This window comes from Sphaerodactylus townsendi, linkage group LG15 (genome assembly GCF_021028975.2).
Source record: "Sphaerodactylus townsendi isolate TG3544 linkage group LG15, MPM_Stown_v2.3, whole genome shotgun sequence".
Taxonomy (NCBI): Eukaryota; Metazoa; Chordata; class Lepidosauria; order Squamata; family Sphaerodactylidae; genus Sphaerodactylus; species Sphaerodactylus townsendi.
In genome coordinates this window covers 20,702,348-20,716,975 of record NC_059439.1, presented here as the reverse complement: position 1 = coordinate 20,716,975, position 14,628 = coordinate 20,702,348, and the positions used below count along the sequence as shown (strand labels likewise).

Genomic DNA, 14,628 nt, shown 5'->3' with positions numbered 1-14,628 from the left:
ATCATTTAATTTCATCTAATAAGGAGTTTCTATTTCTGTTTTCCTAGTTCAATGTGGCATGTTGTTAACATTGAGGGATTGGTTTGTGTTTCATTAGAGAAGGTGCTGTATTTGTTGGATTTCCTGCTAAGCATGATTTCTGACTCAAGGCTACTTGGAAAACAGGCTCAGATGTTCTACCATCCAAAAATGCAAAAGGCAAATAAACATGAATTTCGCCAACCTCTCATTTCTCCAGTGGCACCTTTATTAAACAGTATCTGAATGCTACATAAAGAGCTCCAGATGGCTTGTCCAATCGCAGGCTCACAATTCTTTTGTCATGCGTACCTTCATACCCGCACCTGATTTGAAGAAAAGGAGAATCAATTCTATAACTCTTGATTATTACAAACATTTTAATGGTCAGAATAAATCCATTAGGGTCACAGGTCACCTTTTAGGTCCTCATACTTTTGTTCATATCTGTCTTATATTTATGATCTGCTTATTTTCTATAATTTCCCATTTTCTAAAGTTATGGTATTTTACCCACTCAATATGTTAGATACCGGCTTTGTGTCACCTATAATAAAAAAAAGGGCATTTTAATACTCATATTTTGAGAGCTCCTCCATTTTTAAATAAAAAAGAAAAAACGAAGAATAAATGAAGGAGCTGAGAAGGATCACAATGAATATGAATATGCACACATACCCATTTTACCGAAGTCAGGGGAAAAATTAATTAGGAATGAAAAAAATATTTAGAAAAAACACAAAAATCTGTTTTGAAAAAAGGAGTGTAACGATATAGTTTTATAGAATCATTATGAATCATAGAACAGAGTTCTATGAAGTGGCCATCTCTACTTGACAGAGAATCAGTCTAAAGCATCTCTGACAAGTGTTTTTTCCAGTTGCTGCTTAAAGACCAAGCAGTGAGGGGGGGGAAACCAGTGGCAGGCAGGTGGAGGGGCTAGAAGGGATGGGCGCAAGGGAAGAGGAGGGAGGGAGAAGAGGGGGTGAGGGGTGGCATACATGGGGAGGGGAGGGAGGGGGCCCAGCATCTGGACATGGCCCACCCACCCTAGCAGAGAGAGGGGGAGGAGTGGCATGCAAGGGAAGAGGAGGGAGAGGAGAGGGGGAGGGGTGGCATGCAAGGGAGGTGAGGGAGGGGGTCCAGCATCTGGACATGGCCCACCCACCCTAGCAGAGAGAGGGAGAGGAGTGGCATGCAAGGGAAGGGGAGGGAGAGGAGAGGGTGAGGGGTGGCATGCAAGGGAGGTGAGGGAGGGGGTCCAGCATCTGGACATGGCCCACCCACCCTAGCAGAGGGAGAGGGGGAGGAGGAGTGGGGAGGGGTGGTACGCAAGGGAAGGAAGAGGAGGAAGGGAAAAGAGGGGATGAGGGGTGGCATGCAAAGAGAGGGAGGGAGGTGGTATCTCAAGAGAGGTGTTATTTGAGGAGACAGGGGTTTGAGTCAGGGCGACATATTTAGTAGCATTTTCTCCTGACATTTCACCTGCATCTGTGGCTGGCATCTTGAGAGGATCCTCTGAAGATACCAGCCACAGAAGCAGATGAAACACCAGGAGAAAATGCTACTGGAACACGGCCATATAACCCAGAAAACCCACAACATTCTAGTGATTCCAGCCATGAAAGCCTTTGACAACTCTTACTATGATAGCTTTTTTCTTACTATCCAGACGTAACCTTTCTGCTTATAATTTAAGCCCATTATTGCATGTCCTATCCTCTGCTACCAACAGGAACAGCTCTCTGCCCTTCTCTATGGCCCCTTCCGCACACGCAAAATAATGCGTTTTCAAACCACTTTCACAACTGTTTGCAAGTGGATTTTGCCATTCTGCACAGCTTCAAAGAGGACTGAAAGCAGTTTGAAAGTGCATTATTCTGCATGTGCGGAATGAGCCTAAGTGTCAAATACTTAAAGAGAGCAATCATGTCCTCCCTCAACCACCTCTTCTCCAGACGAAACATTCCCAAGTCCCTCAGCCTTTCCTTATAGGGCTTGGACATAAACTGTACAATTATTACTTACTAAGCTCAATGAAAAATATGCTGACATTGTCTGTCTGTCTGTCTGTCTGTCTGTCTGAATGGATATGGGTACAGCACAACACAAAAAATATTTTTAAAGACAAAAATGAGCTCCCATGATTTATCCCCAGTGCCCTTGAATATGTAAACTATTATTTTGGGGGGTTTAAAAAATATGGGAGAGAAATCAATGATAAATACTTGTCAGGATTAAACATTTATCTCCTCCAGGAAATCATCACTGTCACTTTAGGGAAAGCACCGCTCCGGGATTTGTCCATAATCTTCCAGCATTCCCATCTGTGATCCAAGGAAAGCTACACGGTCCCTTATTATCCAGCAGAAACATCAACAACAATATTAGTGATCCGGGTTCCTGGAATGACAGTATGGCAGTTTAAAACCTACATTACATCACATGCTTCAGGATTCTATTGCTGAGATATGGATTTTTTATAAGCAATGAAACACAATATAACCATTCATATACACAATCCATTTTCTTGTTAGGGCTTGATGAAAAGACTCATATCAAATAGGTTGTTGTGGGCTTTTCAGGCTGTGTGGCTGTGGTCTGGTAAATTCCATCTCAGCCACCTGGGTGGAGTCTCTCACTCTCCCCAGCCTCCCTGCTGGCAGCTGGCTGCTATAAGTGGGGTGCAGGGAGGCATAGAGAAGGGGGGCAGGGGGGAAGAGGTGAAGGGAACCAGTTAGGCACCATTTAGGCCTCAAATGCCTCTGTTTGTGTTAGCTGAGTATATCAACCCCCTGAATAAATGTGATATCATCTATAAAATTATGTACACCCCTCAGCATTCCTGAGTGTGGATTAAGAACATCTCAAATAGAATTGTTCTCAATACAGATAGTTGGGACCTCACAAATTTCTTATTTCCTATTCCCAGTTTTTAGACAACTGATTGTGGGGGCAAAGGTGGTTGAAACATTTATACAAGTTCAAAGTATCAAAGGCAAACTACAAATATAGAAAAGGAGCAAATAAGAGGCCTCTACAACAAAAAAAAGATATTTACTTGACCGTTGTCCTCAGAAACCATGGGTGAGACCCTGTTGATAATATGCCTCCATCCATGAGATGATGCTTTGCCATAAACTCAAGGATGTTATCTGGTAAATCCTTAGAGGATGCATACTGTGCAAAGGGTTCAGTGCCAGCACAGGAACCAGGCCTATACGAAAAAAAAAGGGATGGAGGGAATTACTTCATGTTTGGTTACAGGTATTATAGATACAGTTCCTCACAAGCTCAAGTTGTCTTCAAAAAAGATGATGAGTTGGTTCTTAATAGCTTTAATGCTGGTTGGACAGAAATCAAGAGTGCCCCCTTGACCACCCAAGGAGGCTTTGACAAAGATTGTGGAAAATGGCAGCCATCGAGTCACCGGTGGCAGCCATTGCGGCAGAGGTGAGCAGCACGGTGCGGAATGGGCAGCTAGCCTGAGGGCTTAGTTGCAGGAGCTGCAACGACATCCTCGAGCTGCAAGCATGTGGGAACAGCAGAGCTTATAAGCCGCTTATCACTCGCAGCCCTCGGCCTCTTTGGCTAGCCGAGGCTCAAGAGAGACGCGTGGAACCACCCACCCTCCCCTAGTTACAATTGTTAATGGCTGATATGTTGTAAAATGGTTTTATTGTTATACTTGTACTTTGTCGCGAGCCAGCGAAGCTGGCAACGGAATTGCAATGATCTGTGGGGAGAAGCCGAGCTGGGTGGCCAGTCTTCTCCATGGTTGCGCCCCAAGGAAGGGCCTGGGGTGGGGCAGGCTGCAAGCAAGCCGGTAGGCTTTAGCTGGCGCCCGCCACCCCAGCAGGAAGTGTTGACACCAAGGGTATCCACCCCGGTGGCTCCCTGCTTCCTGCCAATGCCCCAATAGGGATTGGGGACAGCATGCTCGGCCGCAAAATGGTGCTGACTCAAGTTGATGTTGCGATCCGCTTGTCTCCGTTTTGAGTGTTATGTTTGTTAATTAATAAATTGGGCTGTGGCCCAATCTATTTCCAATTCCTTGTTGTGTTTATTTGGGGAAGGGTCTACACCATCTGCACCCAACTGAATGAATGAAAGTCATTTGGGCTGTGGGATGCAGTAAACAAGAGAATTGGGTAAAGCTTAGTGGAAAAAACTGGCAGGATCCAACACTATTGTTTCCCTACCACCTTTTCTGCAGGTGAAAGATGGAAGAGGTGGCCTTTTTTGATTACTGAAAAGGTGAGATCGAATGGAAACAAAAACCCTGACTTTGTCCAACCTTATCAAAACAAACATAAAAAGCAAAGCAAAAAAATTAGTTCTAGTAGGGGAATTTAATACTCATGAGATCTGTTCACAGATCAATACTGAAAAATCACTTGCAAATGTTACATTGTGTATAATTTATGTGGCAGATTATATTCTATTATTACTGGGACCACTTTAAGTCAGATTGTCTGCCAAGTAATATGTATTCCTAAATGATAAACTAATTAAAAAAAAAGATTTAAAAGAGAAAAAAATGGGCAAAAGAAAAACAAAATGGAATTCAACAAAAATGTTGTTTTGAGTATGTTTTAAATGGTTAAAAAGTGGCCCTGTAGCTGGAATAGCCTCTCCTGGGAATGTCAGGAGGAATGTTCCTTTTAACCTAGCTTCTACATTTGAATTCTGTTTATTTCCATATCCCATTAGAAAGGAAAGCACTTGCTTTAAAAACCTTATGGGGGGGTCACCATAAGTCAGCTGTGACTTGGTGGCACTTCAACCAGTGGTGGGATTCAAATAATTTAACAACTGGTTCCGGTGGTGGGATTCAAATAATTTAACAACTGGTTGTATACAAGCATCATTTTAACAACCGGTTCAGCCGAAGTGGTGCGAATGAGTTGAATCCCACCACTGACTTTAACCTAGCATCTCCATTTGAATTCTATTTATTTCCATATCCCATTTCCCTTAGTGGGATGTGGAATGGAATAGTATCGCCTGATCGCACTTGCCTTAAAAAGGAAAGCATTTGCCTTAAAAACCTTATGAGCAGGAAGGTTCGATGCTGGACTATACTTTCATCATCCCCTGCCAGCATCGTGCTGGCAGGGGATGATGTCCGTAGTCCATACCATCTGAGGGTCATGAAGCCTACGCTACCTGTGCCTTATGGGGTCACCATAAGTCAGCTGTGACTTGGTGGCAATTTACCCACACATTTCCCTTGTCTTCTCTTGTGGGAATCTGGATTTTCAGTGGTTTCCTTTCTGTTCCATCACCAGAAGAAGAATCCTTGCATATGACCTTATGAATCATCACCTTATCAAGACCTTCTTTGGAGGTTTAATGCCCTTGTATTGCCAAGTGATTTGGATGCAATGAATCACCTATTCAAGCCGAATCCCAGCCTATTCAGGTGTATTCTGGCCACATCCAGCCCAAATACCACCCACTCAAATGCGAGCTGATCTGAATGCAAGGTATTCAGGTCAACATGTGCATATTTGTGCTTTGGAGTGCACGTGGGGCTTAAAAAGGAAAAACAAACAAACTGCACATGACTTGAAAAGGAAAAACAAACAAACCAGAAATCCCTCCCCCATTGCTGCACGCGACTTGAAAAGGGAAAAAAATGGAGATTCCTCTTTTCAAGCTGCCACACGTGGCTTGAAAAGTAAAAACAAACAAACAAGCCAGAGATTCCCTCCACCGCCACACACAACTTGAAAAAAAGAAGAAGGAAAAAATCGAGATTTCCCCCAGCCTAGAATCCCCTCTGGATTCTCTTCCCTTACCACCTAGGGTTGCCCCAACCCCGAGAATATCCCCCACAAAACCTACTTTGCATTGTTGTCTGTGCTGGGGGGTGGATTTCTGTTGTGATAGGGGCTCTGTGTTGGGGGCTCTCTGGTTTGCTTCAGGGGAAGCCTGAAGCAGGAAAGGTGTGTGGGAGGAAGGTAAAGGAGCTTTAGGTCACCTTGATTCCCCTGTCCCTAGACTCCTCCTTACAGGAGAGAAAGCGGTGGGCGAATCTCCAAACTCTGCTTGCTCTATTGATCTGGCTTCAGGTTAGCTCCCATTGGTAACAATGGGGGAGGGGGGCTACCCCTTTGGACTCCTTGAACCAAACTTCACCAAACTTTGGTGGTATCATCAGGAGTGTCTTCAGATGATACCCTGAAATGTTGGTGCCACTAGCTTTAAAAATACACACCCTGAGGGCCAAAACACCAAAAATACAAAATAATAATAATCAGATGAACCCGAATATATTTGGATATCTGAATAAATTTGGGCATAACAGATATGATGTTTGTCTTGTTTGGGCATACAGATAATTTTATGTCAGAATAAGGGAGAATCCGAAAATTTCCTAATATTTTCAGTATTGCTCAACCCTAGTTGCCACATTTTAATTCTTGTTGCCACATATGTACTTAAGTGGACATAAAGGTCCGGCAGGCTTCATGGCAGAGGAGCGGGAAAAGAAACCTGGTTTTCCAGATTAGAGTCCACTGCTCTTAACCACTGCACCACACTGGCTATCATTTAGTTTTTTAGGGTCCCCTTCCCCCCAGGTACAACATTTCCTGGAGATCAATGGGCTGCAGTGAGAGGTAGAAGGCAGGAAAGTTCTATTCTGCCATTGGAAAATGAGGTCTGGATTCTTCCACATTGTGGGGATGGGGCAGAATGTCTATAAATTGTATTTGATTAAGGAATATGGAAAGTCATATGAACCAAAGATCTGAAGAATCAAAATGGGATCTTTGTATAAGACACTAGAAGCCTGCATGTTTTGCAGTAGGTCAAAAGGAATGTTAGAAGTTTGTCAGTGATTATGCAGGCAAGGAAAGATAACATCTTTAAGATCTTGTCACTAAAGGCCAACGTGACAGCAGACATATGCATTTTATAACTTTGTTTTGTTAGAATTAGAAATGAATGTGATTAGTTAAATTAAAAAGTGTTTTTCTATATAGTTAAATGAACACAGAAATGATAATGAGAGATTCACATGTATTAGTATTTCACTATAATTCTACTGTATTGGAATCGAAAGGAATAATTCTATAATTGTGTTAGAATCATGTTTTAAATCATTTCAAACTGGGAATCGAAGGGAAATTTTATGATCCTAAAGAATGCTGCATACCTTAAGGGTATATCTCTCTCTGGGAGCAAACTTAGAAAAACAAGTTATTCTTGGAAACAAGAAAGACAGCAGGTTAGTTTTATTGCAGCCCTTTGCATATGGGCAGATAGAGAGGAACATGAGCTAACAGCATGCAGCGTTTGAATAACAGAAGGAATCAGACACGTAGAATAGAGGAGACAGAACTATCCAATGGGATTTTAAGGTTCATGCTATAACGGAAAGAGGTATGGATCATGTATGTGAAACTTAAGGGGATGAACTGTGGCACCTTGTATTCTTGTATCTATAAAAAATCCAGGTTCTTCCTATGTTACGGTCTCTTTCGAGAGCCACCCGGGAGGGTTTACCTTCTGTAACTTTCTAAATTCTGTGTCTATAAAATTGGTCCTTTTGTATGAAGTGGGGGTGCCTCTTAAGAGGACACCCTGGTCAGATACTTATGCTGTCCAGTAAACTTATCTTCTGTTTCAAAACTGATTCTTGGGTGTTTTCTAACTTAGTCTTAAACTAATTCAGCTGTGTAGGACCAGAGACGCGGTCCTGGCCCCACAACATGTATAGAAGAACATTTAAAAAATATTACCTGGGTGTTGGCACTTCGCTTTCAGGAACTGGAGTCCATTTTGTGTGATAGGATAGCTGACGTTTGAACCTCCCGGAAAACACTTTGTCAATCTTCGAAAGCATAATATAAGCAATAAACAGCAGAGCCAGGGATGCTAGGGTGTGATAGTCTAGAACATTTGAAAGGAAGTACATTTTAAATTTTTTGCCTGAGAAACATGCTGACCTAAACTCTATCACAACGGAGTTACACATGGAAGGATTGTATTACAATCTCAATCAAGACCTGTGCTATCACTAAAAGTTAGTGGAACTTTTGGGAAAACTATTTGGGGAAAAAGGCAGTACAAGGGAAACATGAAAATGTAATGGATGGGTAATAAATAGCTGGATTCTCAGAAATGGTTGGAGTTGGTAAAAGATGTTCAAGAAAAAATGGGTATTGGGAATAGTCACACACCCTCGAGGACAGCAAAGATATCCAACTCCTCATAGATGCCCGGATTAATCAATAGGCTAAAACAATTGAAGGACATATAAGACCAGTGGTGGATCTAAAGCAGGTTCCTACTACTTCGGCAGAACCAGTTGTTAAAATGGTAAACAACCAGTTGTTAAATTATTTGAATCCCACCACTGCCTAAGACATTTGCATTAGCAAATGTCTTCTCTGGTTGCCCTGTGGAATTATAAGGGGGAAAGCTCGTACTGAGAGGGATTTGATCAGCTTTGCTAGTGTGAAAGGGAAGTATGGATTTGTATTGTCGAAGTATTTCACAGCCAGACTCCATCTGTTTGTAGTTGGCTTCTGGGCTGTGTGGCCATGGTCTGGTGGATCTTGTTCCAATCGTAAGCCGCTTCTGCATCTGTGGCTGGTATCTTCAGAGGTGTATCACAGAGAAAAGTCTGTTTCACACTGTGTCTAGTGAAGGGAAAATTTAGTGGGTATATTCTCCATGTCGAAGTGGGGGAATCAATCAGAACGCGGTTCGGTGGAGCTAATCCATGCAAAGGTGTGGTTGACTGCATTGTATTGTGGGTGGGGTTTTCTGTCCATTTACAGTGGTATTCACATTTGCATTCCCTGCAGTAGCAGCACTATTAGTGAATGTAAATTCTGTGCCTGTGTGGAGTTCATTGTCAATGGACCTACCATGCCCTTGACCTTTGATTCTGGTGTTTGTAAAGTATTGGTAGCCAAGTTTTGTTAATTCTCAGAGTCTTCTCCTTCTTGTTGAAGTTGACTTGGTGTTTATGGATTTCAATAGCCTCCCTGTGTAGTCTGACATAGTAACCGTCCAAGTTGTCCAGAATATCAGTGTTTTCAAATAAAATGTTATGTCCAGGTTTTTTTGCTTCTCACTGGACACAGTGTGTAACACACTTTTCTCTGTGAAACACCTCTGAAGATGCCAACTACAGAAGCAGGCAAGACGTTAGAAACAAGATGTACCAGACCATGGCCACACAGCCCGGAAAACCCACAACAACCAGGAGTATGGATTCTTTTTGACCATCCAAAAATGCTATGTCGGAGATTATGGGACATACATGCCCTAAAGATATGTGGGACAGAGAGTGTATCAAGGGAAAGTGGGGTAGAGGGGAATTGAGAAAAAAACCCCCACCTGGTTTAATATAACCCTTTGCTGGAACTGATAAAATCACTGGATGAAGAAAGGAGTAAATATTCCCGGTGGAAATTTAAAAAAACAAACAAAAAAATTAAAAAAACCCGAGCCATGACTTCAGCTGGTAAAGTCATGCATGCATTTAAACCTTGTGTATAGTTTATTTCACTGTAACACATAAGACTTTGGCATGTTCAGTGATCCCATGTTTAACCTCTTTGGGTGGGATTTGTTTCACATAAACAATACCTTACAAAATGGCTAGGAGGGATTGGCGAGTTTTACATTAGGATTTTTCTCTTCAATTTCTACTGGGCAAATAGGCTGCAGAGACCCAAGGCAAACAACACCTTTATTAAACCAGCATTATGAGAGGAAATGGACCTTGGGATTACCTGAATTCAGAGGTGGCAAAGGTTGCAAAGACCATCACATCACTCTGGATTTGACAAACGCCTGTCATCACCCCCCCTGTGCATGTCAAAATTAAATTTAAAAGCAGAAGGAATCAAGCATTTCCTAGTCGTGCCTTTAGGAAGGAAGTCCACTGTTGGTCTAGAATGCCACTGCTCCACCCATGTCATTCTTGCAAACCCGAAGCCACTTTGATACAAACGAGCTGCAAACGAAGAAAGATCAGGATGGAGATAAACAAACAAGGTCATTTTTGGTACTGAAAAGTAGAGCAAAATACAGCTTTGGCACCATGCACCATGGACAACTGTATTTATTTGCTTCAAGGAAAACAAAGCAAAAAAAAAGATCATGTCACTGTTACTAAAATCAAGAGAAAAGTTTTGGATCACAGAAGAGCTTTGGCATGTGTGTTACCCCACACATGCCTACCTATAAACCTTCAGGAGATGAGTTCTCAGACTGTATAGAACTCATTTCTGTGCAATTTTTTTTAATTTCCATGAAGAGGACCAACATTACTGGAATACATGAAGTAGCCCTTGTGCATGGAGCTGTGAAAATTGGCCTCTCAAATAAGCTTTGGTTTGTTTTGTCTTGTTCTTGTTTGTTTGTTTGGTTCTTGTTTGTTTGTTTGTTTTGTTTGTTTGTTTGTTTGTTTATTTATTTATTTATTTATTTATTTATTTAAACTTTATACCACCCCATCCTCAATTGGGCAGTGTACAACATTAAAAACAGTTAAAATAAACTAATTAAAACAATTTAGGCACTAATAATAATAAGAGGCATCCAGGGTCATGATTCACCCATTCGAAGTGTTGCACGGTTGCCTCACCAAGCTTACTCCTGAGTTATGCGCGCCTCGGAGCCAACTGTTTTTTCTAAACTAAAATCTCAGCATTCAGGTTAAATTGCCATGTTGGCACTTTGCAATAAATAAGTGGGTTTTAGTTGCAATTTGGGCACTCGGTCTCAAAGGTTCGCATCACTGCTTTAGATGGTGCTGTTAATGGGTAGGGGGAGGCTTGTCAAAGTTTGCTGTTATTCACAAGTCAGTATATCAAGGCAATACAATGCTTTATTCCAGCCAAATTAACGGCAGGGTCTTCTCAAATCACTATCCTTGTTTTGATGTATTTCCACATAATTCTAATCTAATCCTTTTTTTTTGTCCTTACCTCCCCTTCGATATGGACTTCAACTGCTACTTCTCGAAAGAAGAAGTACATGTAATCGCCATAATCGACCACATGGATAAATTTAGAATCTGCAGGGAAGACAAAATGATCCGGTCACGGGCACAAAACCGTGAATAATGGCTAAAAGTACTACATCTGAGCAAAGACAAGGTAACTTTGAATGACCACTGGTCCCTCTGCCTTTGTTTAAAAGTGCTCCTCTCTCCACGTGCATCTTACCTTCAACCATTTTGAATCCTGTTTAGCTGTCTGAAGGGATGGAGAAGGTCCAAGACCTGGTAAATGAGTGAATCTGATGAGTGGATGTCTGACGCTGTGCCGTGAATATAGATAGTACTCAATCTTTGGGATTGAAGTTGAAAGAGACATACAGTGAGCAAGAAGATTACAATTCCTTGTCCTCATCAGTCTATGGGATTCTTATTTGTAAAAAAAAACCTATTTATTTTGCTGTGAAGCAAACCTTATAGGGTTCTTAGAGACATTCAGAGGTGGTGATCTTGGAATTTCTGATGAACTTCCATCCAAATACTGATCAGGGCTAACTCTGCTTGGCTTCCAAGACTGGGCTAGTCTGGCTATACAGGTCAGGGCAAAACAAATGAGAGTAACCTGAGGGAAGTTTTTTTATTTTATTTTTTATTTTATTTAAATAGCCATTCTGCCTTCAGACTGGGTCTCAAGGCTAAATACAAGAACAATAGAGCTGCTCATTCAGTCAACTAATTACAAATGTAACGTTTGAATAAGATTTGAATCTAACAAAGATTTTTTAATCCACACAACAAAGCTGTTCAGCCAGTCAGGATATATCAAAGTAGCAAAAAATTTGTCAGTGCCATGAGGTCTACACAATACATTGCTTTTTTCTATTTTCAGATGAGCAGTAAGCTTCAGAAGTGACTCCTTTATTTCAGCCAATTGGTTACATCCAGTTTCCTGCACCCCACCATTTTGATGCCACGATGTGTGTCTATTTTGGCACAGACAAGTATGATGTGCGGCTATTTTTCATAGATAACTCTATAAGTATGACTTTAGTACTGTAACAGTGCCTGGAAATCTGGAGTTGAACCCAATCATCTTTTTGCCCCATCTTGCCCAATTGCCATATTAATTAAGCCCTTGTCTCTGTGTTTTCTTATCCCTTTGAAAATTCCATGACCCCAGGCATAGCCTTCAGAGGTCAGTACCTCTTCCCTTGTTCACCATCACAAAGCTGAAAGGATCCAACCCAACGGGCTTAGATCAGCTATTCTCAACCAGGGTTCCGCGGCACCCCTGGTGCCTTCGTGAGAGCATATCCTAGGAGTACCGCTGCAACACTACTGCCCCCCCCTCATTTTTTGTGGTGTCTCCCACTCAAGCCAGCAAGGGACATGGAGCTGGCCCCATGGGGCAGGGCCTGCCGGGCAGTCAGCAGCCCCCTGCACCTCAGTGCTTCCCCTTCACCCTGGGAGGGGAAGGTGGGGTGTGTGGCAAGCAGGGGCAATGGGAGGGGAAGGTGGAGGGTGGCTGCAGGGGTACCCTGAGATATGAAGAGGAGGTCAAGGGTACCTGACCCTGAAAAAGGTTGGGAAACTGGTTTAGATACTGAAAGATGGAGCAGACATCCCAGCACTAAAACATGCAATGTCTATTTTAATTGAAGGAGCATTGAGAGTAAGATTTTCTGTCCCATATCAATCTGGGGGTATGTTAGCATAGATATTTGTGTATTATTCTACTTATTTAGAACAATATAAGGGCACCTTCCAACCACAGCCTAAGGTGAAGAATTATGAAGGGACACCAAAACCAGCTTTAAAATGCATATGTAAACTGTTAAAAGCCACAAAGAAAATGAAGTAACTCATCAATAGAAAGGAAGATAAATGAGAAAAATGCCAAATGAAAAGAAGTCTTTCAAGAGGAACAACTTCTTTACTAATGAATCCTAGAAGATAGGATATATCATGACATTATTCCTCTATATATCATTGCCATGTGCTGCACAATGTTTTGAATGTGCAAGTCCAGGGGTTGGGCAGTATAAAACCCCGTAAACAAACAAAGCAAACAAAGCAAACAAAGAAAACAAAGCAAACAAAGCAAACAAAGCAAACAAAGCAAACAAAGCAAACAAAACAAACAAACTCTAAAAAAAGCATGCACTTTCCCCCTTTCTTATTACCTGCATACAATGCAACGTTGCTGTCCTTGGGATTAAAAGGGCACCTGCCCTTCCCACTGATCCTGTCTCCCATCATTTCAAGAGTATTCACCTAGAAAACAACAAAACTGGAATTCTTGCTAAGGGAAACAGGAAATGAATATTAAACAGCAGTGTTTCCCAGCCGGGCGCTGTTTTAAGTGCTCTTCCTTAAAGCTTCTTTCACACTTACCTTCTCTCTCTCCCTCTGAGTCTTAGGAGAGAAGGTAAGTATGGATGGAAAACGGAGGCTTCCATGCAAAGGCACCTCTGACTTCTGTACTTGGGGGGTCAGTCACCCCTAGCGAACAGCCCTGGGGCTCCACTGTCATCATTTATGCACTTCTAGAAGCATGAACCCCTCACAGATGGCTTACTGCACAGGTAAACAACTCAGTTCTTTCCAGATGTTATGGATTACAGTTTCCTATCATCCCCCCGTCAGCATGATGCTGGCAGGGGACATGGGAACTGTAGTCCATAGCATCTGAAGGGTCAAGGAAGTTTGACACCTGTATTTACCAAATTCTACCACCATGTATTCCTGTAAGAAGCAGCCAAGGAGGAAAGAGGACCAAGATTTCATTGCAACTCTAATCTTAATAAAATATCTCACGTAGTAACCCTTGAGAAATTAATTTCCCATTGGGGACCGTACAAATAGACAGTTCAGCTCAAAGCAGAACTTCCAGCAGGATGATAGTAAATCTTAAAGGTACAAAAGCATACCTTAAAGTTCCTACAAGAAGGGATCAATGGTATCCATCTCCACAAATGAACAATGTATCATCATTTTTTTCTTATCAGAACCTTAATGAAGTTAAGGACATACATCCTGAAAAAAAACAAACACAGAAATATTATGCTGTGCAAAGTAATTACAGGTATTATATAGAAAAAGAGGCAGGGCTGTACTTACTGCAAATGATTAGCTCTGAGCTTCCACAAGCAGGAATAGTAAGTTGACAGTCGGGCAGACAGTGAGTTTTCTTTAATGTATCATTAGAACTGAGAACAGTGGGTTAGAGCCTACCAGCATTTTCCCAGGAGGGTAGGTGGAACAATTCTGTTTGCCAAATTGATCATACCCCAAAATGTAGGGACCAGGGCCAAAGCTGTGTAGGTGGGACGGGCTGTGTGAGGGTGAGATTGAGGAAAGCAGGTAGGGACCCTATCCATTATTTTCTACAGTGGTCATCTTTGTTGCTGAACGCTAGGATGAAAAATAGGCACCTTCAATCTCCATAAATGTAGATCAAAACACAACAGCTGATCCTCCTGCTAGATTTTTTCCAGTGATGAAGTTGCAAAAGAGAACTGATAACCCCCCCCCCAAAATCTAAGCTGGGATCATGGGACCCCATAGATATAGGTCATATGGGACAGATACAACACTGGAAACATCCATAAGAACATAAGAACAAGCCAGCTGGATCAGAC

At 42.0% G+C, this 14,628-nt stretch overlaps 1 protein-coding gene across 1 annotated transcript in view; it reads right to left on the bottom strand.

The window, feature by feature from the left end:
* Positions 1–226: 226 nt before the first annotated feature.
* Positions 227–14,628, bottom strand: part of LOC125444038 (semaphorin-6A-like) — a 66,811-nt gene continuing 52,409 nt past the window's right edge. Inside the window, exons 11-12 of the mRNA XM_048516477.1 lie at positions 3,080–3,235; positions 227–344 (exon numbers count right to left, since the gene is read on the bottom strand). Of these exons, the coding sequence (XP_048372434.1) occupies positions 227–344; positions 3,080–3,235 (274 nt within the window). The remainder of the gene's footprint in view (positions 345–3,079; positions 3,236–14,628) is intronic.